The sequence below is a fragment of the Vulpes vulpes genome, chromosome 5, assembly GCF_048418805.1.
Source record: "Vulpes vulpes isolate BD-2025 chromosome 5, VulVul3, whole genome shotgun sequence".
Lineage (NCBI taxonomy): Eukaryota > Metazoa > Chordata > Mammalia > Carnivora > Canidae > Vulpes > Vulpes vulpes.
The window spans coordinates 10,188,886-10,212,981 of record NC_132784.1 but is presented as its reverse complement, the minus strand read 5'-3'; the positions used below and the strand labels follow the sequence as shown (position 1 = coordinate 10,212,981).

Genomic DNA, 24,096 nt, shown 5'->3' with positions numbered 1-24,096 from the left:
TCTACTGAGACAGTACAGTATGATGGTTAAGAGCATGGGCCCTGGAGTCACTGTAACTTTGAACTTTGTTTTTGTTTTTGTTTTAATGATTTTATATATTTATTCATGAGAGACACTGAGAGAAAGAGAGGCAGAGGGAGAAACAGGCTCCATGCAGGGAGCCCGATGTGGGACCTGATCCCAGGAACGCGGGATCATGCCCTGAGCCAAAGGCAGACACTCAACTGCTGAGTCACCAGGCGTCCCTAAGTTTGAACAAGTTAATTAATCTCTTTGTTCCATTTTCCTCATCTACAAAATTACAATAACAGTGTCTTTCTTGTAGTATTGTTATAAAGGTTAAATGAAGCAATATATAAAATGCTTAGAACAATGCCTCACACATAAGTGTTCAAATGTTAGCTGTCATAATTAATAATAGTAATGATAAATAGTTCATGTGACTGTCGCTTATAAAGATGGAAATGTGTTATTCATTATTTTTAAGAATTTTAAAAACTGTAAATAAAAACTTTTGTAAGGACTAAAAAAGAACACAGACCAGAGATATTTCTGAATTATTTATTCATACATTCGTTATTTTATATAGGCATACCTTGGAAGTATTGCAGATTTGGTTCAACCACTGCAGTGAAGCAAATCAGTGAATATTTTTGTTTTTTAGTTACATATAGAAGTTATATTTATACCCTACAATATCCCATTAAATGTGCAATATGTGCAAAAAACCAGTGTGCATATTTTAAAAAATGCTAACCATCATCTAAGCTTTCAGCAAGTCATAATCACTAATCACAGATTACTGTAACAAAAATAATAATTATAAAGTTTGAAATAATGCAAGAATTACCCAAATGTAACAGAGACATGAAGTGAGCAAATGCTGTTAGAGAAATGGCATCAATAGACTTGCTCCTCCCCACAGTTACTGGGACCCTTTAATACTTTTTTTTTTTTTTTTTTTTTTTTAAAGAGGGGCTCCTGGGTGGCTCAGTCAGTTGAGTGTCTGACTCTTGATTTCAGCTCAGGTCATGATCTTGGCATTGTTGGATCAAGGCCTGCATCAGGCTGTGCACTCAGAGAGGAGTCTGCTTGAGATTCTTTCCCTCTGCCCTTCTCCCTGCTCGTGTTCTCTCTCTCTCTTTCTCTCTCTCTAAAAAAAAATCTTAAAAAAAAAAAAGCAATAAAGCAAAATGCAATAAAATGAAGTATAAATGCTGTAATCCTGTAAATGCCGATTAAGACAAAAAGTTGTAGTGACTAAAACCTTCAGACATTAAGGTTGGTAGAGATAATAGATTAAAGAGGTAAAACCCTGTGGCAGATCACTGTCTGTAGTTCGGATCTTGGACTTCCCATTAGGTATTCTTTCTATTTGCATCATACTATTTTTGTCAGATTTTGCTTAGTCAATGTTGTTTAGTCTTAAAACACATACCCACTTTCTAATGTAATCATATAAGTAAGAAACCAGAAAAAACTATTTAAAGCCCATTTTCACTCAATTTTTCTTCCTCTTCATGTAGTCGAAATTCTGCATTCACACAAGAGGGAACCCGGTTACGTCCGTCTTCAGTTGGTCATTTGGTAGACCATGTTGTTCATACTTCCCCAAGCGAAGTATTTGTAAATCACAGATCTCCATCTTCAACACAAGCTAATAGCATCGTTCTGGAGTCATCACCGTAAGACCTTTTACATTTAACTTCCTTCTTATAAATAATAATTCCCTAGATCGTTTCATTTGAAATAGTCTCAGAAATTAGGGTAATTGATACAAGCATTTATTCAATATTTTAAAATTTTTATGTATTCATAAATGTGCTTATTTGTTGCTGAGAATTCTTTGTATTGCGCCACCACCACCACCAAAAAAACAAAACCCTCTTATTATTTTGTTGACTTAGTATGTTCTTAAATCTTTAGTTTCTGCAGATAACATAGCACTGTGTTCAAGCAGTAATATACTAAAAGAGTTTTCTTAATATTTTTTAGGAAGGGAACCATAAGAATGAATAGACAATGGGAGAAGTTTAGTAGCAAAGAAGAAGTAAGATGATCATCATACTGAAAATAAGTTGTAGAAAGTATACACAAAATTCACTGTTTATACCTCATCACCTTAATGTGTAACATGCTTACCCTCACATAAACATGCAATATCTTGATGGTATTGGTTTACACACTGCAGTTAGTCCATATGCAAGTAAAAACAGTGTGAGAATTAGGGGAAAAAGTAAAATTCTTTATAAATGCATAGATAAGTAAAAAGAGTAATTGTTGAGAAGAAGGAAGGGGTGTAGGATGTAGTGACTCTCATCAGGGCTGAAGAAAGAGAAGTCTGAGAGTGACGGGTGGAAGAGTAGACAGATTGGTTAGCAAAGCAGGTTAGGTATAGGAGCTCCAGAAACATGACAAGATATACTGGAGGCCCTATAGTTGTCTCACTATAGGGCCAGCCAAGGAAGAGTGGCTAAGCTCTTAAAACAAGTGGGGGCAGCCCGGGTGGCTCAGCGGTTGAGCCCCTGCATGGAGCCTGCTTCTCCCTCTGCCTGTGTCTCTGCCTTTCTCTCTCTCTCTATCTCTATGAATAAACAAATAAAATCTTAAAGAAAAAAAAAGTGGAATTTTAGTCTCAGTAACATATCTTGGTAAAACGTTTTGTTCTTTGTGTACAGTAAAAAGGATAGAAGAGGAAAGATAAACACTGCACAGCGACACACCTGGAGAATAAGTTGACAGGAGACAAGGTTGATGGAAATGTAATTTTTCATTACTTTAAAAATTATAATTGTAAACTTTGATTTTTAATAATTATATATTTTCTAATTCTGAAACTTTAAAAAGTACAGTAATGAAGCACATGATCAAAATGTTAATTTGATTTGATTTGATTAAATTTAGAATGATATACTCTCAGCACTAGAAATAAACCATATAGAGGAATCTCATAGCTGTCATACTGCAGAACAAAACAATTAATTCTCCAGACCTAACCAAATGACCTCAATCCATTTTTTGAATAGCCCTTTTCTCACACACACAAACACACACGAATACATACACATACAATTGAGTATTTCCATATGTAAATTTTATAGGTTCCTCAAGCCAAAAAAAAAAAAAAAAAAACCTTTGTTCTGGTTTCCTGACCTTTAATGGAGATGCAAGTTCAGGGTGGATTGGAATTGAATGGTTTCTGCTTCCCCATTTGTGCCACAAGAATTTCAAATGCTTGGGCCTTTCTCTTCAGACACGTATTTTATGAGGTTTATGTGTTTGTATTCAGTTTTAAATCTCTTAACATTGCATTTAAAGTTTATCCAGTTTTAATTTTAAGAATAATGAGAGAATTCTGAAAAGATAAGCTTAATCATAAACATATAACTTATATTAATTGCTTACAATCAGCTTCAGAAATGATCTCACTGTTCAAGACACTCAGTGACAGCAAAGACCTGTAAATCCCTATTTTGTAGATGAGAAAGCCACACTTAACAGAACCTGTCCTAGTTTATAGAACTAAAATTCAGGCCTTCCCTACCTAAGCCAACCAACAGAACATTGTGTCCTAGACAAGACTTTGTTGATTGATTGACCAATTGGTTGGTTGACTGATATTTGTAATCAGAGAAAATACTTTACAACTTAGAATCCATAGGTTTTAGTTTTGGCCAAATGTGGAAAGAATTTGGACAAGGTTTTGGATGAAGCACAGAGCATTTCAACATGTATTGGAATAACTCTTCAGATCACCTCACCAGTTTCCTGATTTTTTTAGTGAGAACACCGCTTTTCAAGTGAAACATGGGTCCAAATTTCAGTCCCTGGGTATGGTCACCTGCGTCACAAGGAGAAACCACTATTAACTCATAGGTGTATTTATTATGGAAACAAATAGGAGGTTGTTTGTACTGCTTAGAATAAAGTTATCATTTCTAGGGAGGGTTTATTGAAACTACAGTCTACCATTTCCTTCCTTTCTTTAAATGTTTCACAGAAAATTAGACTGTTTTAGTTTGTGATTTTCTGAGAAAAACAATAACCCTCAATTAATTTGAAAACACTAACAGGTGTTTATTTTAGTAAATTCACACCACAAATGTTAATATACTCCCATTAATAATGTAACAAGGAAACTCGGACATTTCTACAAAATCATAAAACATGAGTTGGGTGGTTAAGATTTTATTTTTTATTTTTATTCAAATTGCTAAAGACAGCAACAGAGAGCTGCTGTGACTGCAGAATAAGCAGTTTTCACTGCTGCTGTTGAAGCATTCATGAGGAAATTTAAAGCTGACTGGATTCAAGTAAACTAGCAAAGTTTTTGCCTACCTGGCTTCACTGACAGGTTTAACGTCAGTCAAACCTTTTGCTGCTGTGTTACAGTACACATTACATGTAAGATTGTTGCTTTTTAAAATATATTTTTTTGCTGCTGTGTTAAAATATATTGCTCTGTTGACAGCAAAGTGCACTGAAAAGTAACATTTTCATTATTTGCTCTTAACATTTCTTAAAATATCAAAGTTGAAGATAAGCAAGTTATTTATACTGAAAAATCCCAATATGAGAGTTGTGCATTAGAACACTTTTAGAATTATATTCCCATCTCCTCTTCTCCTTTCTATATGTCCAAAAGTTAATACAGGTAGTAGTTTCTCCACAAAATTTTTTGTGTGGATAGATTTGAACACAGTGTTTCAAACTCTGCTCCCATTCACCCCACCACCACCACCACCACAATTTTAGGCAAGTTACTGGTTTTAAATATATTAAAATCATTGAGTTAGAAATACGTAACTGATTAAAGTGCATGTTATTGGAGCACAGATCTCTACTGATCTAGTATTCTCCCCATTTAAATAATACAGCGCTATTACTACTTATATAACCAAATGGCTTGATAGAAAATAGTCATGTTTGAGATATGCTCTGATAAGTTCTGTTGAGGGCTCAGATACTGTAAGAGCTTGCTTAGCCCTTATCTATTTTATAAATTGGCTTCTGAGAAGCATTGTATTTGGAGAAGAGTCTACTGTTACATAAAGTTTGAAAACCTCTTTTTAAAATAACTTTGCTCCTGCTTTTTTGCAGTTATTTTGTTTAAAGTGCAACTATAGCATAATGTTCAGAGCACAAGCTCTGGATTCAGACTGGGTTTAAAACTTGGTCCCACCACTTCTAATTATGTGACCTTGGGTGAGTCATTTTATCTCTAAGCCTTAATTTCCTCGCCTGTTAAAAAAAAAAAAAGAATGATAATATCTACCTCAGACGGCTGCTGTGAACAGTAAATAAGATGAATGGTTAAGCAGAGAAAAAGTACTTAGTAGATGTTAACTACAATAATTGTATAATTTTAGTTAATTGGAGGGATATACTGGCAGCCTTTAAGTATATTTATCAGCCATTTATCTGTCTACATATTTGACATATGGATGTCTGGTTGAATACAGTGAGGAATTCTCCAAATTCATTCATAGCTTTATCCTTAGGCCCTAATCACAAGAGACTCTTTACAGATTTTATAATCCTGAAATATCAAATCCATTTCCTTGAGCTATTTTTGCCTGGACTGTCCCATTCTAGTCTTTTCTAATGAGTCCCCACAGCTTTGCCTGCACTTCATCACTTCCTTTCGCTTTGTTCTTAAAGATTTGCCTTCACTTTGCTCCTCTGAGCTAAGCCACTGAAAATTTTATGTCCATGCTCAGCTTAACCTAATTCCCATGACAATCTTGATCAACTCTAGCAACATACAGTTGACCCTTGAACACCATAAAGGTTAGGGGTGCCAACACCTACATAGTTGGAAATTCACATATAACTTTTGACTCTCCAAAAACTTAACTGCAAATAACCTGTTTGACTAGAAGCTTTAATGAGAATATACACAACTGATTGTCACATATTTTGTGTCTTACATGTAATGTGTACTGTATTTTTACAATAAAGTAAGCTAGAGAAGATGTTAATAAAAAAATCATGAGAAAATACATTTATAGTATCATACAGTAAAAAATCTACATGTATGTAGATTGGCGCTGATCAAACTATGTTGATCTGTTTAACTGTTCAAGGGTCATCTGTATTTTGGATCCTGCAGATACCAGACCACTTTAGGATAAGGAAATAAAAACCAAAGGAGATGTGATGGGAGGAAATGATCAAGCCGTGGGGACTCAGAGGGTGCATTGTATTTGAGGCTGTACTTGGTGGCAGCTAGACTAACGTCACCAGGCTACTGCAACTGCAGTATTCCTAACCTGCCATCCCCCTCTGCCAAATGTCTCCAGTACTCTCTTTTTGGAAACTGAGGTCTGGGACTTGGAGTTTGGTTAAAACCAGGCATCTCAGGTCTGGGAACTTGATTCTGAAATAGATTCTTCCTGATACAGTAACATGACATTTTCAGTTCTATTCTCAATATTTGTCATATCCCTGAGAGTTTTATATGCATATTTAAATTGCTTGAACATTAATTAGTAATCAACTTGGAATGGTGTTTACTTTGAAATATTGTAAATGTATTAGCCAACATGTCAGGAAGCCTGAGTTTTGAATCAGAATTTTATATGCATCTTACATAGTGTAAGTATAGTAGGGTTACTGCCCCATGAAAACTTGGATAGCACTAGTGATTACAGTGAGACATGGGCTCCTGGTAGTATCTTAGAGCATTAGAAGAAGACATCAGTCCTGGCAAGTTTGTATTTGCTATGTACCAAGGATATGAATTTTGTTTTCTGATCTTAAATTAGAATAAACTTTATGCTTCTATGAAGGATATGTATATACAGTTGAACCTTTAGCATTGTTTTTTTAAACACAATTTTCAGGGTTTATCTTGCCTGGTTTTCTTTTATATAAGTAACAAAATAATCCCTTTAGGATTATACTTCTTTCTATACGCTCCTTGTAACAACAGATCTTTTCTACCTCCCATCTTTAAATCCAAAGCATTATCTCTACTTGTAAAACTCCAACCTTAGCTCTGATGTCTACTTTTTTCTTTGATTCCTATTTCCCTTGTCTTATCCGAACTTTTTGATAGTAGATGGTAGCTTTCTCTTTAAGTCATAGGTCCCTTCTCTCAGGAGAATTATTTCTAATGGGGCTGTCTTCCACTTCGCTGTCTGGTTGTTCTTCCAAAGTATATGATCTCTCTTTATCCAGTTATAATTAGCAATTGTGGGGATTCTTTTATTTTTGCCTAGAAATGATATCTTTTTTAAGAACTGATCTATTTAATGACATTGTTTAAAATATATTGTAATTTCTAATTATAATGCGTGGTTTATGAAAGTCATCTTCCTAGATAATTGAGTAAGTAATAAATTAACTGTACTCATGATCTCTACATTAGATACAAAGTAGGAAGTTATTTGTTATAATAAATTTGGTTAATACATTTGGAATATGTCTTAAAATGTATTTGATAGCCTTTGTCCAAAATAAGAATGTCAGGAGTCTATTCACATCTTTGATTACTTTGATAGACTGTGTTAGACAGAGATACAAGTTGATGTATAAATAAAGATGGAGTTTGGTTCTTGAACATGGAGACATAGAATGGACAGTTATCCAGATTACTGTAAAAGCTCCCAGACTACCTTGCCCTCTGCAACAATCCAGCATCTGGAAAGCCTTACCATCATTCTCTGAGAAGTTACTCTAACAAGAAAGTTACATAAAACAATGAGAGAAGGCAGATAGCCCTTTTCCAGAAATCCGAAATTACAGTGTTCTTTCCTGTGTTCTGTCTTGACTAATCCTTTCAGCATGTGCTGTTTTCTCCTTATCTTTTCTCTGGAACTTGGTTTAAATTTCAACCCAAGCCTGTGTGCTTTCACCCTTTTCTTTTCTGTGTCTTCTTGCAGACTTAGTAACCCTGGGTGGGATTTATGTGGGCTGGGGTGTCTGTGGCCTATCTAAAGGCAGCAGCTGATTCTTGGCTTTGACCAGTAGTAATGCAGATCCATTCTTTCCAGAGCTTCCAGATGTTCCATTCTGGAAATCCAGATATATATGTAAGTTTTAAAATGTAGTCAGTTAACTCACATTTATTAAGAATAAATAATGGGCCAAATGTATTTTGGCCAAAATTGCCCCACAAGCCATGATTTCGCAACCACTCTTTTAGAACAATGATTTCTAATTAGAAAAAATAACTTCTGGAGCTTTTTTGACTATATAATGCCTAATCTTTAATGCCAGTAAGATAAATCGACAATTTTAGCAGAGTGTCTCATAATGTCAGTACTGTCCCTCTTATAACTGAGCATTGCCACTGTTAGACCCATACCCACCAAATTTAGTTCAATTAGATGTTGCTTTACAGATCAGGCTTGAGTTTGTTCCTCTTGTGTATTTTAGAACTGTTGTATATTAGGCTGTTGACTGGACCAAGAATAAAGTAAGTTACTCTAACTATTCTGTTCTGATCTCAACCTTATACTATGCCTTTGGATCTTTAGTTTTGAGGCCGTTTCCTGGGTGTGACAAATATATGAAAAACTAGAAAAAAATCTTTGGATAGATGTGGAGTTCAGTGACTTCTGGATTTTGTAAATTCTTGGAGGCTTTGTATCAACTGCTTTTTAGAAATGTCACATACATGAGGCTGTGCCAGGGGATGTCTGTCTTTGTGTCCTAATCCCTTCTGGCAGGCCATGGTTGAGATCCATGTCTCTGTTTTCATCTGTAGGAGCATTTTCCCATACTGGCAATATTTCAATACATTGGATCTGAAAGCCTTGAGTTCTTGGAGTGGAAATGAGTAGAATAAAAACTAGTATGTTTGGTACCTCTAATCCCTGAACATCAAGGTAGACCTCAAAGAAGGCTTTGCTGAAAAGAGAGATACGTTCTTTTTTGCAGTCCTTACAGACTTCTCAGAATTTTGACCATTTTATTCCCTAAAGACTTCTGTGTGGAAAGTTAGGCTGAGTGGGCATTATGACTTACCAACTTACTTAGTGATTAAGTTTTATATTACATTATGAAAATTTAGCACTATATTCTCTCTTAAGAGAAACTTCTCTGGAGGACCATACAGTTATACCATTTATTTTTAATCCTGGCTGATTTCCTTGGCTAATCAAATTTTTAGCTTCATTATGTATATCCTGCGGGTATTCAGCAGTGAGCCTCTAAGTAAGCTTCACACCTTCTCTACCTAGGGAGAACATAGATATCAAAGAGCTACTCTGACACTACTTTCTGTATCCACTATCTTGGGATAAATTATGCTGTGGTAACAAATTACTCCACCTTATAGTGACTTACAACAACAAAGCTTATTTCTTTCTTGAATTAATTTGCTCATGGATCATCTGTGGCTCTACTCCATGTCAGGTCTGTTCCAGGACCCAAACTCTTATTTGGAGCATGGCAAGTCTCATGACCAAGGAGAAAGAGAAGCATAATAAATTGTGAATTTTTTGTTTCTTAAAGTGACCACTTCTGGGGCACCTGACTGGCTCAGTGATTGAGCATCTGCCTTTGGCTCAAGTTGTGATCCCGGATCCCTGGGATCAGGTCCCACAATGGGCTCCTCACAGGGAGCCCGCTTCTTCCTCTGCCTAGATCTCTGCCTTTCTCTTTCTCTTTCATGAATAAATAAATAAAATCTCTTTTAAAAAGCTAAAACAGGGGATCCCTGGGTGGCTCAGCGGTTTGGTGCCTGCCTTTGACCCAGGGCGCGATCCTGGAGTCCCGGGATCGACTCCCACTTCGGGCTCCCTGCATGGAGCCTGCTTCTCCCTCTGCCTATGTCTCTGCCTCTCTCTCTGTCTTTCATCAATAAATAAATAAATAAATCTTTTTAAAAAATGCAATTAAAAAAAAGAAGCTAAAACAAAGTGACTACTTCTCACATGTCATTGGCCAGAACAAGTCATATGGCCAAGCCTAATGTTAACCAGAGCATATACAATTTTTGAGCAATGATGCCATCTAATGTAGTTCCACTTCCTCAAGACCTTACAGCTTATATCTTAGGCATCTGTTGTTACTTAACAAAAAAGCAAAACTGGATAAAATCTGTGCCTGAATAGTACAGTAGCAGCCATGTAACTTGACATAGCAGTTTTATCAATTCTCTTACGGGACCTTAGGCAATGGATAGTAATTCTTTTATTTTCCCAAAGGCCTCCTGGCATCCCAGAGATAAATAACAACCTCAGTAATAGTCACTGCTCTTACCATGTGAACCATTTCCTCTTACTTTACTTAATCTCCTTGCTTCCACAATCTCCTTGGATACATGTTTCCTAGTAAATTGAACTACTGGTTCCCCCTTCTGGCCTTTGTGAAAAACTCACAAGTAATGTTATTACATATACTATTCTGATCCTTAAAAAAACTACCGTTTTTACTTTGAAGCTCCTCCTGCCTAGCTCTTTTTATCAATCCTTGGCTGTCAGAAATTGAGTCTTATGCTCTCTAATGTTAACTGGATTTTGTTTCTTTAAATTATGTACACCAACAGTGTTGTGTCCAGTTTTGTCTCCTTAGTGAGCTCAGCACTCTTACTCAGATTCTAATCTTTGTTGCAGTACTGAGTTCATTATTTTCATGAATTATGTTTTATTTCTGAGTAAATTGTGCCAATCACAAGTTCTCTAGATGTACCAGATGTGTGGAATGGCTCAGACTCTTAATTCTGATTTCTCTTTGGTTGCCTTTTTTCCTGGCTATCTTTGTGACTCCATTGAAAACCTTATTTTAAAAAAGTGATTTGGAAAGGAATGTATACTATTATAGTAGATTAATAAATATCATAAATATCTTCATAGTGGAACCCTTAAAGTATATTTGATTATTATATAGAATTGTTTACAGATTTGGTAAAGTAGGAAATTTGATATATTACTTAAAAAGTTAAGAAATATTTCATTAAACAGTAACACTTGCAAATAAATATGGTATTTATTTATTTTGAGATTTTATTTATTCATGAGAGACACACACAGAGAGAGAGAGAGAGAGAGAGAGGCAGAGACATAGGCAGAGAGAGAAGCAGGCTCCCCTCAAGGAGCCTGATGTGGGACTCGATCCCAGGACCCCAGGATCACGATCTGAGCCAAAGGCAGATGCTCAACCACTGAGCCACCCAGGCATCCCTAAATAATGGTATTTAAAGCTTGTCTCTAAATAAACAAATAAATAGATAGATAGACAGACAGATAAATAAATAAAGCAAGCAAGCAAACAAGCTTGTCTCCTGGGGCAGCCTGGGTGGCTTAGCGGTTTAGTGCTGCCTTTAACCCAGGGCATGATCATGGAGTCCTGGGATCGAGTCCCACGTCAGGCTCCCTGCATAGAGCCTGCTTCTCCCTCTGCCTGTGTCTCTGCCTCTCTCTCTCTGTGTGTCTTTCATGAATAAATAAATAAAATCTTTTTAAAAAAAAAATAAAGCTTGTCTCCTACTAGACATTGTAAATTTCTAATTTGCTTGGCCCTAGGTTTTATGTTATTTTGTTTTGTTTTGGTTTTGACCATAGCTTTTAAAATAACAGTTCTAGAAGACAGTTTCCAAAATACAAATTTTTTTTTTCCTTTCTCCTATCCAGATCACAAGAGACTCCTGGAGATGGGCAGCCTCCAGCTTTACCACCCAAACAATCAAAGAAAAACAGTTGGAACCAAATTCATTATTCATATTCTCAACAAGATCTGGAAAACCATATTAATGAAACATTTGATGTTCCATCTTCTCCTGAAAAATCTACTGTGAGTAGCTTTCAGATATTCTCATGTCACTTTGAAATTTTTAAATTGGAAATAAAATTTTTTATACTGTGGTGTGTTTTGTCTGTAAATTTTATTCTTATACTTTCTCTTTTTCATCATAATGTTGCTAATGAATTTTGCCATGATATAACCCAATTGTGGAATTTCCTTATATCATTACTCTAAAAGTCCATTCTTGACAAATTTATGTTGAATTTAGTTTTGCAAAACACACATTTTCAGAACAAATGCTAATGAATAATCCATTAAATACCATTAACTGTATTATATAATTCAGTGAATACAGAGACTATCATTTCATCAACCTTTTGAAATTGAGTACAGGTCCCTGGAATATATAACCACCCTCTGTTCTCTAAAATATATTTATGAATTGTGTTGGTACTTTTCCCTTAGAGAACATGCTTTTACCACAATAAAAATGGTAAATTTTTAGAATCATCTGATTTATGAATTTTCATTGCTTTCTCAAGTAGATACAAATAAACCGAAAGTAAGATTGTCAGTAAATTTTAGGGATACACTGTATTCATGAAGATGTGTTAAGACAGAGAAATATGGGTCTATTTTAGGAAACTTAAAGGGACATGAGGGAATGAAATAAGGTGCAGGGAGAAACCATATATGTGAGATGGTTCAAATGTATAGAGACAGAAAATAGGTTAATGATTGCAGAGTAATAAGGAATGGGGATGATGGGATGGGAAATGACTGGTACAGGGTCTCTTTGGGACATGATGACAATTTTTTAAATTAAATGGTAGTGGTATTTCTATAACTGTGACTATAATAAAAATTATTATATACTTTGAAATGTATAGCATTTGAATTATATTCCAATAAATCAGTTTTTAAAAGCAGAGGGAGGAATGTGAATTCATGCAACACTTATGAACACTTACTGTGTGCAGGACTTTGAGCTGGTTTCCAAGGATGTTGCAATTAATAACTGCATTCGTAATACCTATTCCTTCTTGCACTCAGTCTAGCGTGCTAGGGCAAGGAGCCTGTATCTAATTGGTGTAACTGCAAGTTATTAGTCAAAATTTACATTCCTGAATTAGCATTTGAATTTAAATTATGCTTTTTTATATGCTATAGATAATATCAACATACAAAAAGCATGCATCATATGTATCTTTGAAGAAGAGATTATAAATGAGGAAAATTGTTATTTATTTTTGTCTTTTTAAGCCTAATGGTGGTATTCCGCAAGATAATCTTGTTCTAATCAGAATGAAACCTGATGAAAATGGAAGGTTTGGATTCAATGTAAAGGTAATTTAGAATTTACATTGTATTCAGTTTTTACATTAAGATATGTATATTTTGGTAATATTTGACTAAAATCTGACTTGCTCTGTTGTTCAGGGAGGATATGATCAGAAGATGCCTGTGATTGTGTCTCGAGTAGCACCAGGAACACCTGTGAGTTATCTGAATGTGGCTTCGCATAAATAAAATATCACATACATAATCATATAGTTATAGAGATTTCTCACAAAACCTAGGGATAGGAATGCAATTAGACCTCTAGAAAAAAAAACTTAAAATGAACATCAGAACTCCCTGTTTTTCATCTCTATTTCTTTTTATGTTCCGTTCTTTCTCATTGCAAACCAGTTAGTTCAAGGGATCACCTCATCTCTCTAGCTCCTCTAAGTAAGATACAGTCTAAATAAAAAGAGTGTACTTAGTACCAGTTTCCAGTTAGTCCTATAGCATCACCACCACACACTGTCTACTTTCACAATATGATTGTGACCCCTGCATCTCTACTAAAGAGAAATTGTATAGGTACCACTATTTTCCTCAGTTGATATAATGGGCTACTGGTAACTTCCAGATTCATATATTATCAGCTCAGCCAACCAGAGGGATTAAACTTCAATCCAGTTTATAGACTCCAGGGAAGTGAACTCTTCATAGATCCAACTTGTATCAGATGTCTACTTTACTTTTCTTTTTTTTTTTTAAAGACTTTATTTATTCATGAGAGACAGAGAGAGAGAGAGGCAGAGACACAGGCAGAGGGAGAAGCACGCCCCGTGCAGGGAGTCTGATGTGGGACTCGATCCTGGGTCTCCAGGATCAGGCCCTGGGCTAAAGGCAGCACTGAACCACTGAGCCACCCGGGCTGCCCCAGATGTCCACTTTTCAACAAAAGCACTTGTGAGCAGAGGGTACAGGACAGGAATATGATGTATGAAATGCCTCCTGAACCTAGTATGCATATGAAGGATAGGGACAGAGATCAGGGAAGTCTTCAAATTATTTATTAGTACATAAATGGTGGAAAATATATGTGTGGGACAGACTGCAAAGGAGAAGAAGAAAGATTCATAAATTCTCCCCTGTAGATAATATCTAAAATAGAAAACCAAAGGAAAACAAAATGTGAGGGTGTTGTTTAGAAATACTGAAGTAGGCACAAAAGATGTAGCTAAAATGTTGAAAGAAGTTGCCTGGGGTAGAGGGATGGTAGAGAAAAACACAAGAAATGGCTTCTTGTCTTAGTAATTTTATGACCTAGTCAGTTCTTTGAGATGTTTAATATATAACTTTACTAAAAATAGAAATTAAGCTATAATTTTTTTTCATCAGATACATATATCTTTTGACCTATTGATTCCACTTTTAGCAATTTCCTCTAATAAAGCAGTTGGACTAGGGAACAAAGGATACACAAGGATGTTCGTTGTAATACTGTTTATAATAAAAATGGGGTGACAAAAATGTACATCGTTAGGGTTGGTGAAATAAATGTGCTGTTTTGCAGCTGTTGAAATGATGGATGATGGAGCTCCATATACATAATGGAAATATGTTCATAAAATGGTGTTATAGAAAATGCAGCAAGACAAAATCAGAGAGAGAGACAAACCAAAAGAGACTCTTAATCATAGGAAACAAACTGAGCCTTGATGGAGAAAGGGAGTTGGGAGATGGAGTAACTGGGTGATGGGCATTAAGGAGGGCCTGTGATGGAATGGGCACTCAGTGTTTTATGCAACTGAGGAATCACTGACCTCTACCTCTGAAGCTAATAATACATTATATGTTAATTGTATTTAAATTCAAAAATTAGCTTGAAAATGCTTATTATTGATCTACATGTATGTTTGATACAACTTATAAATTTTTACATTTATTTATTTTATTCGTTTTGGAGGGAGGACGGGAGGGGCAGAAAAAAGAATCTTAAGCAGGCTCTGTACCCAGCACAGAGCCAAACTCGGCGCTCAATCTCACAACCTTGAGATCTGAGATCATGACCTAATTTGAAATCAAGAGTCAGTCATTTGATTGACTGAGCTACCCAGGCACCCTTAATCCAGTTTTTTAAAATGTGAGTTAGCACATTAAAAAGTCTGGAAACAAACAAAAGTCTGGAAATATGCTCAAACTGTTAATAGCATTTCATCTGGGTAATAGAATTATTGGGGTTTATCTCTTCTGTATTCTTCTTTTTAATTGTCTGAATCATGACAATGAGAGTGTATTGTTCTTGTAATTAGAAAAAATAATGAAAGGATCCCTGGGTGGCTCAGTGGTTTGGCTCCTGCCTTCAGCCCTGAGCGTGATCCTGGAGTCCCGGGATCTAGTCCCACATCGGGCTCCCTGCATGGAGCCTGCTTCTTCCTCTACCTGTGTCTCTGCCTCTCTGTGTCTCATGAATAAATAAATAAAATCTTTTAAAAAAATAATCTTTATTTATATACCACTTGTAATAGTGAATGACACAAAAGAAATAGTAATTTTCCTAAAAAAAAAAAAAAAAAGAAATAGTAATTTTCCTGAGCAGTGAATGTGTATCATTTTCAATTAAGTCAGATATTCAGGGAACTTTATATAGACAGGTTTATTTCCAAATAGAATCCTTTGACTCTAAATTTTCTTTTTAGGTTGTACAGATTATTGGTAATTTTTTCTTTCTGTCTTGTTGAACTATGCCCCATATATTGGCTAAGGGGTGCCTGGCTGGTTCAGTTGGTAGAGCATGCTACTCTTGATCTCTGGGTCATGAGTTCAAGCGCCACATTGGATGGAGCGCCACATTGGATTGGAAAGGCTAGAAAACAGACTCATATTTTAAATATAAGAGAAAACACAAAAGTTCCCAAAAGGCAGAGAATGAAAGACAAGAAAGGGATAGAAATTAAACAGTGAAGCATAATAATGGTTAAGGAAGGAAGAATGAGGCTTCCAGAAGGAGAAAATAAAAATTATTTTAAAAATAAAGTATATTGGCTGTGGGCTCCTGGGAAGCTTAGTTGGTTAAGCATCCAGTGCTTGGTTTCATCTCAGGTCATGATCTCATGATGGTCATACAATGGAGCCGTGTATTGGGCTCCATGATTAGTAGGGAGTCTGCTTGAGATTCCCTCTGCCCCTCTCCCCACTCTTGCTCTCTTGCTCTCTCTCTAAAATAAAGCTTTTTTAAAAATATTGACTGCATTTATAAGAATAATAGAAATTCTCTTTACATTATGTTATTAATTTAGAGATCATCACAGGTTTCCAGTTGTAAACCTCATTTTAGGTGATTGGGGGAGAAGAACAGGATTTCAAATATTTTAATGTTATTTTTTATATTGGACATCTTCTGAAATGGATAAAATAATGCCCAATTCTTAATTCCCAATTGAAGTCATGTTTTTCTTTCTAACTGCTAACTGTACTATTCACAAAGTAAGGTGAGAGGGTAACTATTTGCACTAGCCCATTACATATCTCCCAGTTCACTACTGTTTGGGTACTGCAAAGGCAATTACAAAAACTTGGTACTAAATTGGTACACAAAAGTATCACCCTGCTAGTGCACAGAGAGAGTATGTGAATGTCATCTGCTCCACCACAAGAAGTAGAGAAAGAAAAGAAGCAACTAGAGAGAACGGTCATAACCTCTAAACTTGAATTTTCTGTATTTTAATGCTTTGCATTGAATTATCTCATTTTTGTCTTTGCAACTCTATGAAATAATTAGTGGAGATACCTGCTTCATTTTCAGAGTCTCATGTGTCTAAAATCACACACTTCATAAGCAGCCAAGGAAGAACTTGGCTCTTAGACCAGTGCTCTTTCCGCTAGTGACAGTACTTGTATTTGTTGACTTTCTATTATGAAAGAATATATGAATTTGAGTGGTTGTGCTTTCATTTCTTTAAGCTCCCTTTGTTGTAAGGTCCAACCCAGTCATTTCCTTCTCTATTCAACCTATCATCCTTCCTGACTTGACTTCCATATGTTCTCATTGCTATGTTCTTGGAGCATGCTGTCTATATTTCTGCTTACTTCTTTTAGCTTAATTATGCCTTTGTTTTCTCAATAAAATGGCAGTCCTCAGTAACACAGTAGTGCAGGACAGGAAAGACAACTGTGCAAGGAGATCTTGGTAGTCAATGGGAAAAGTTATGCTTTCTATGACCTTTAAATTTTTTATCAAGTAATTTAAATCTCTTTTAGTTCCCATTAAAAATGTATAGAGAGGTGAAAAAATAGTAAAACTAATACTGGCTTAGTATCCTGTAATCCAAATCACTAGAAACACTGAGAAATAAAGTATTCTGTTACCTTGAGGAAGTACATTAAGCAGTGGCTTGTTGTTGCCCTTATTGTCATATAACTTAAAATACAGGGGGAGCATTTTTCTCTCCTTGGCAAATTGTCCTACTCATTTCTAAATTTGAATTCACTTCCAACATTTTATCTTGTGTATTTTCAATGTTGTGAAATGTGACCTTCAGTGAGAACTTTTTTGCAAGCACCACTTCCTTGAGGACATCGTCATCCTTCTCATCAGTGCCATTTTCATCATTTATGTTAATAAGCGTGCCTTCACTGAATTCCCTTCACTGCATGTATGGAGACTATCTAACAGTAGTAGTGTCAGTATTTCCACTATCAGTGGTTCACTTTCGATTTGAATGTTCTTCTATCACTATCACTCTTTTGTTTCTTTGCTGTGTTTTTAGCTTTTCTGGTTGGTTGTCTGTTTAGATTTACATGGGTTTATCAGTGGGAGACAAGCTGGGGACATAAGTGCCTGCTTTGCTATCTCTGCATGAACTGATGAACAGATGCACAACAGATCACCAGCCGACTTTGAAAGAAATAATGTGATTGGTCACTGATCATGATGTGTGTCTGTTATTTATGAAGTGATTTGTAGACTCATGTGCTAGTAGCAAAGCTCATCCTTTATGCAGTTATTCACAATTTATTGTGGTAAATAGACTTTGAATGTTGTTAGGGGATTAGTGTTATTTAACTAAACTGTGGTAACTGAGATTTGTACATACCTGGACAGTGCAGAGTAAGGGCTGTCATTATCTACACACCTTGAGGTTATTAATCTTATCTGTATATCTAGACATTAAAATAGGGCATCAAGGAAAAAAGTTGTTGAAAGAAAAGGGAAAAAAGCAGCTTCATTCATAGATTTCTGCTTTTTGCAAATAGAAAAATAAATGGGCAGATGCTCTTCTCTATGTACTTTTCATTCTGCTGTAGAGTCTATAAAAACATATTCCTGTGCTTTACTTTCAGAAAGCCATATGCACATCTAAAACCTTATTTATGTTACATTACAGGCTGACCTCTGTGTCCCTCGATTGAATGAAGGGGACCAAGTTGTACTGATCAATGGTCGGGACATTGCTGAACATACCCATGATCAAGTTGTCCTGTTCATTAAAGCTAGCTGTGAGAGACATTCTGGGGAACTCGTGCTCCTGGTTCGACCTAATGGTAAGTACTCTATGTAGCACTGGATATTTTTGTAATTTGTTAGTATTTGTTACTGGACACAGCAACCAGAGTGGGCTTTTTAAAACGTAAATTATGTCATGTGGTTTCTTGCTGAAAGCACAGTGGCTTCCATTCACACTTGGATTAAAATTCAGTTCTTGGCTCCTTGCCTGTCACACAGCCTTGCTCACTCTGTCCTGTGCTGGCTTTTTTTGTTGTTGTTCCTTCTGCCTAAATCACTCTCCTTGATTTTGATAGGACTTACACTCTCACTTCATTCAGGTCTCTGCTCAGCTCTCATCCCCAGAAAGTCCTTTTCTTCTGACCACTGTTGCTGAAATATCTTCCCACTTCGCTCAGTTACTCTAGTAGTGGTAGGTATGCAATAAGTAAATGAGTACATTTTGAACCACTTTTAGAAAACTCTAGCAAGCTATAGTTAAAATCCTGTCTTTGTTGGCAGTAAACAATGCCAGTAACCTAATCATTTCATTCCTTATCTGGACAGCTGACTTGTTAATTCATAGCCAAAGTTCCAGGTTTGGAGGAACCTTAATGCCATACACTCTCGCTCCTTTGCTCATTGCTTGAGTTTCCCCAACAACAGCCTCAAGATCACCCTGGCAATGTGTAGCACTCAGCACTCTGAAGCACTTCAACTTCCTTTTGGGTAGCTTGAACTATTAATTGAATGAAAATTCATCTTCTTTCAGTCTCTTTGTTCCCAATTCTGTCCCTTTATGCTATGCAAAAAAAGTTAAATCCCCCTTCAGTTTTTGACAGTAGCTAATTTTACCAGAAACCTTCCCTCTTTCTCCAGTATAACAATCCCAGATCCTTCTGTGTTCATATGCCATTGTTTCAGATTTCCATAACGCTCCATCAGGCTCCTCAGAGAAAGGTTCTTATATGTCTTCAGCGTGCCATTAGACACATTCTTCTAGTTTTATTCCCAACAGTTTGCAATCATAGTTTTAGCCACAAGGGCAATTATTGATTAATGCCTCGCTACTGGTTGTTATATACCATGGAGAACTAAAATGTAGTCAGAACTTGAGCCATTCCCTACCCCACCACACCCAACCCTGCAAAGTTTTCCAAGAGAGTTCCTTTAAAAAAATAAAAATAAAAAATTGTCATTTTGTCTCTTGGGTACAAACAGGCATTTTCATTTTATCTTCTCTACTTTGTGTTTTTCTGCATTCGTGGTCTAGAATTGGTTTTCTAAGAAAAATCTAAAGACTTCAACAGAACATTCTATTTTGACTTTTCAAGGAACTCCTTCATTTAGACTTGATATGTAGGTGATTCATTATTAGGCATTTTCTGTCACATAAAGCAACTGAAGTTTTTTACTAAGACCTAGTACTCTATTTTGTTTCTTCCATTTTCTCTTGATAACACATCCTAAAGAACCTAATAGTAAGTTCTACACATAGGCTATTTTGCATATTCTTACTTAATCTTTACAGCCGTCCAATGAAAGATGAATTATGCCCATTTTACAGTTGAAGGCAGTTTAGCACCAAGACACTCAGTTACCTGCTCATAAATTCATGAACCAGATTATGAACAAAGTTCCATATAATGGAAAAGGCATGGCATTTTGCAATTCCAAATCACTTTGCTTATATTTTAAATTAGGAGAGGAAATCACCTAGGGTTTACTTCTTTGCAAAAGATCTTTCTGTTGTTTTCATCATCAGAATCTGGACTGAAGGTAGGGCACACCTGGGTAGCTCAGTCAGTTAAGCGCCTGACTCTTGATTTCAACTCAGGTCGTGATCACAAGGTTGTGAGATTGAGCCCTGTATGGGATTCCTTGCTGGTAGTGGAGCCTGCTTATGATATTCTCTCTCATTCTCTTTCTCTCTTTCTCTCTCTCTCTTTCTCTCTCTCCCTCTCTCTCCCCACCCTCCCATCCCCACCCCCACATGCATGGACACCACTCTCTATCTTTCAAAAAAAAAAAAAATCTGGACTGGGACCTGTATTTATTTTTAGTATGTCCCCCCTTTTTTTTTTTTTAATTTATCATTTCCATTTTTACTTAAAACAACATATAATCAAACTTTATGTTTACAAAAAGTATCAGAAACAGGCAGCCCCAGTGGCCTGGTGGTTTAGCACTGCCTACAGCCCAGAGTATGATCCTAGAGACCCAGGATTGAGTCCCACGTCGGCCTTCCTGCATACACACACACACACACACACACACACACACACACACGTCTCTGTTTCTATTTTTGTTCTAGGTTCCACAATTTAAGGGCAGGTCTGTTTTTAGCTGATTCTTGACAGTTCTTTTTCTAATTGTCTCTTCAGGTTATAGACATTTTTAGCAATATGGCCAAGAATGTTTCTTTTTCCTAAAGGTACAGCAAAGTTCAGCTTCACAGCTACTCGGTCCCTTACACAGTGACACTAGATTCAAATCTGATTAATTCATCTGGTAAATTCTTTGCTGGTTCATTAAGATTTCCATGTGGCTTTTTTGTTTTTGTTTTTTTAGCTGTATATGATGTAGTGGAAGAAAAGCTAGAAAATGAGCCAGACTTCCAGTACATTCCTGAGAAAGCCCCACTTGATAGCGTCCATCAGGATGACCATTCCCTGCGGGAGTCAATGATTCAGCTAGCTGAGGGGCTTGTCACTGGAACAGTACTTACACAATTTGATGTAAGTAATATTGTAGGGAAAGGATGTTGGGCCATATGTTTAAATTAATTTCATGGTTTCTTAACTGTCTAATCTATCATTTATATTTTATAAACTAAAATGGTATTCTGTGAAATATTTGGCATAATAAATATTCTAAAATACATAGTTTTAAATATTGCTTCCAAAATGCTAGCTATGGGGCAGCCCGGTGGCTCAGCGGTTTAGCGTCACCTTCTGCCTGGGGCCTGATCCTGGAGACCCAGGATCGAGTCCTTTGTCAGGCTCCCTGCATGGAGCCTGCTTCTCCCTCTGCCTGTGTCTCTGCCTCTCTCTCTGTGTGTGTTTCTCATGAATAAATAAATAAAATCTTTAAAAAAAAAAGCTAGCTGTAGTTACATAAATAGATATCTTTTTAAAAGAGAGAAATAAGGAGATTTTATGCGTAATGTCATCAAACTAAATTTTTTACTGTAATTAAACAGCTATTTTTATGAAAGGTAGCAGAGGAAGATAGGCTATGTATGGTACAGCTAAAATCCTAGGTTAAAGGAAAATGACTTTTGTACCTCATCATATTTAATCTTTTATCTATCTAGTTGGTCACATGTTTGTTGCTCTAAAGTATGTGCTATTCATAAGTGACTATAAAACATTTGTGACTATAAATTATTTAGGGCGTGTCAGTTTTTCTTTTAAGAAGTCCTTGGTTCATATACTGTGTACACCTTACCAAATTAAATGAAAACTAAATGTTTTCTGCAGATTTGCTCTTTAATACTTTAAATATTCTTCTGTAAGCAAAATTATTTTCACTTGCTTTTATCATTAAAAAAACTACAATATATAATTCATGTCAAAAATTATGCAGAATCAGCCTCTTGAATTTGGTTCAATACCCTACTAGCCTCAGGTATGTCATTGCATGGATGAGGTATCCTAAGGAAAAACATGTTTGTTGTGGCATAGAAATAAGTCTGAAAAACAAAATAATCTCTTAATGTCTTTTTTGACTCATCTTATACCCTCCCCCCCTTTTTTTTAGCAACTGTATCGGAAAAAACCTGGAATGACAATGTCTTGTGCCAAATTACCTCAGAATATTTCCAAAAATAGATACAGAGATATTTCGCCTTGTAAGTATCTACATCTCTATTTGTTAAGTTTAATCTTTTTAGAATTACTTTATTAAAATATTCTTCTCTTAAATTATTTTCAGATGATGCTACACGGGTCATTTTAAAGGGTAATGAAGACTATATCAATGCAAATTATATAAATGTAAGTTTATTTTTATTAAGCTTTTGTCATTCAGAATAAGAAGGACCACTGTAAACTTTGAGGTTCCTTTTAACCTTGAGAGAATGTTAACACTGTCAGATATTGAAAAATATTATAAATTTAATGTTAAAAAATAATTCGGGGTGTGCCTGGATGGCTCAATGGTTGAGAGTCTGCCTTTGGCTCAGGTCGTAATCCTGGGGTCCTGGGATCAAGTCCCATGTTGGGTTCCACACAGGGAGCCCACTTCTCCCTCTGCCTATATCTCTGCTTCTCTATCTCTCATGAATGAATAAATAAAATCTTTGAAAATAAATAGTTTGATCCTGGCATATTAGCATATTCATAGAGTAGTGGAGTAGAATAGTCTAGAAATAGATTGAAATAATTACTAGACTGCTATTTATGGTAGAGATGGACTTTTAAATCATTGAAGATAAAAATAGATTAGTAAATGGGTTGTGTAATATACCTAGATATAATCTAGAATATATCATTGTAAGAGGTTTTCCTTCCCTTGTAGGGAGATAAAAGGATTACCAACTTCTTTTCTTACTTTGTAATGTAAAAAATGTCAAATATATAAAAGTGGAAGTAAAATGAACCTTCACATACACCTCATTCAGTTCAGCAGTTGTCAACTACTCATGCCCCCACACATCCAGATTGTTTTAAAACAGATCCAGGTTTCATGTCATTTATGTATAGAGACTTCACCTACTCTTGATGTAACGTATTTTAGATATGTCAAAATATAAATGTTAAAAAATGGAATCCTGAATGTACTTGGAGGATATCTATGAAATTGTTTAAAATCTCAGAAAGGGAAAGACTTTTCTACATTTAGACTCTTGTCGAAACTCACAAAAAGTACAAATCAAAACTGGAAGGAATTACTATTTTTCACCTATTAGACTTCAAATATCAAAGAGTGTGGTAATGCCATTTACAAGTCTTTGTCCTTTTTCTGAAATCTTGGGGTCAAATATATTTTAGGATTCAGAATTTTTTGGATTTTTTAAAGCTTACTCGGTGCTTGTACCATAGACTGTAATAAGTAACATCCCTAGCAGACTTATAAGACAAGACATTACCCTGTAATCAGTGTATTGATACTCAGTAGCAAACCATAGATAGTACCAGAAAATGGGACTTGTAAAGACTTGAAGTAGTCTTAGATTATTAGTTCAGGTCAGATATTGTAGTCAGATGAGTCCAGATTAGGTCAAATGTACCAAAAAAGGACAGACTTACACTTCAGAGCACTGAGAGTTTCAGAATTGTGAATATGGGATTATCAGTATATTACAGAGACTATCGGAGAATAAGCATTTTTGTACATTTTTGGTGGAAGTATTAATGGGTACAACCTCTTTAGAGAGGTAACTAATAAAATGTTAGGTCTGCAAAACTATTCAGTGCAACTTTGTTTATCATAGCAAATAGATTACCAGCAAGTTAAATGTTCATTAAATAAATTATAGTATATTTACGTAGTAGAGCCATTAAAAAGAATAAAATTTTGTGTACTAATCTGACATCTCAAATAAAAGCAGAAAAAGAGAACAGGTGCAGAACAACATTATAAGCTACCTTTTATATTTTACAGAAAACTGAGTTTGCATCTACATTTGTGTGTTATAT

The 24,096-nt window shown here is 35.7% G+C and overlaps 1 protein-coding gene across 3 annotated transcripts in view; it reads left to right on the top strand.

Annotated features, from left to right (window-relative positions):
- Nucleotides 1–24,096, top strand: part of PTPN4 (protein tyrosine phosphatase non-receptor type 4) — a 205,515-nt gene that overhangs the window by 160,978 nt on the left and 20,441 nt on the right. For all 3 annotated transcript variants that reach the window (XM_026017724.2, XM_026017723.2, XM_072757553.1), the window contains 8 exons: nt 1,527–1,685; nt 11,583–11,742; nt 12,958–13,041; nt 13,135–13,191; nt 18,357–18,513; nt 21,026–21,192; nt 22,217–22,307; nt 22,391–22,452. In XM_026017724.2, coding sequence (XP_025873509.1) covers nt 1,527–1,685; nt 11,583–11,742; nt 12,958–13,041; nt 13,135–13,191; nt 18,357–18,513; nt 21,026–21,192; nt 22,217–22,307; nt 22,391–22,452 — 937 coding nt within the window. The remainder of the gene's footprint in view (nt 1–1,526; nt 1,686–11,582; nt 11,743–12,957; nt 13,042–13,134; nt 13,192–18,356; nt 18,514–21,025; nt 21,193–22,216; nt 22,308–22,390; nt 22,453–24,096) is intronic.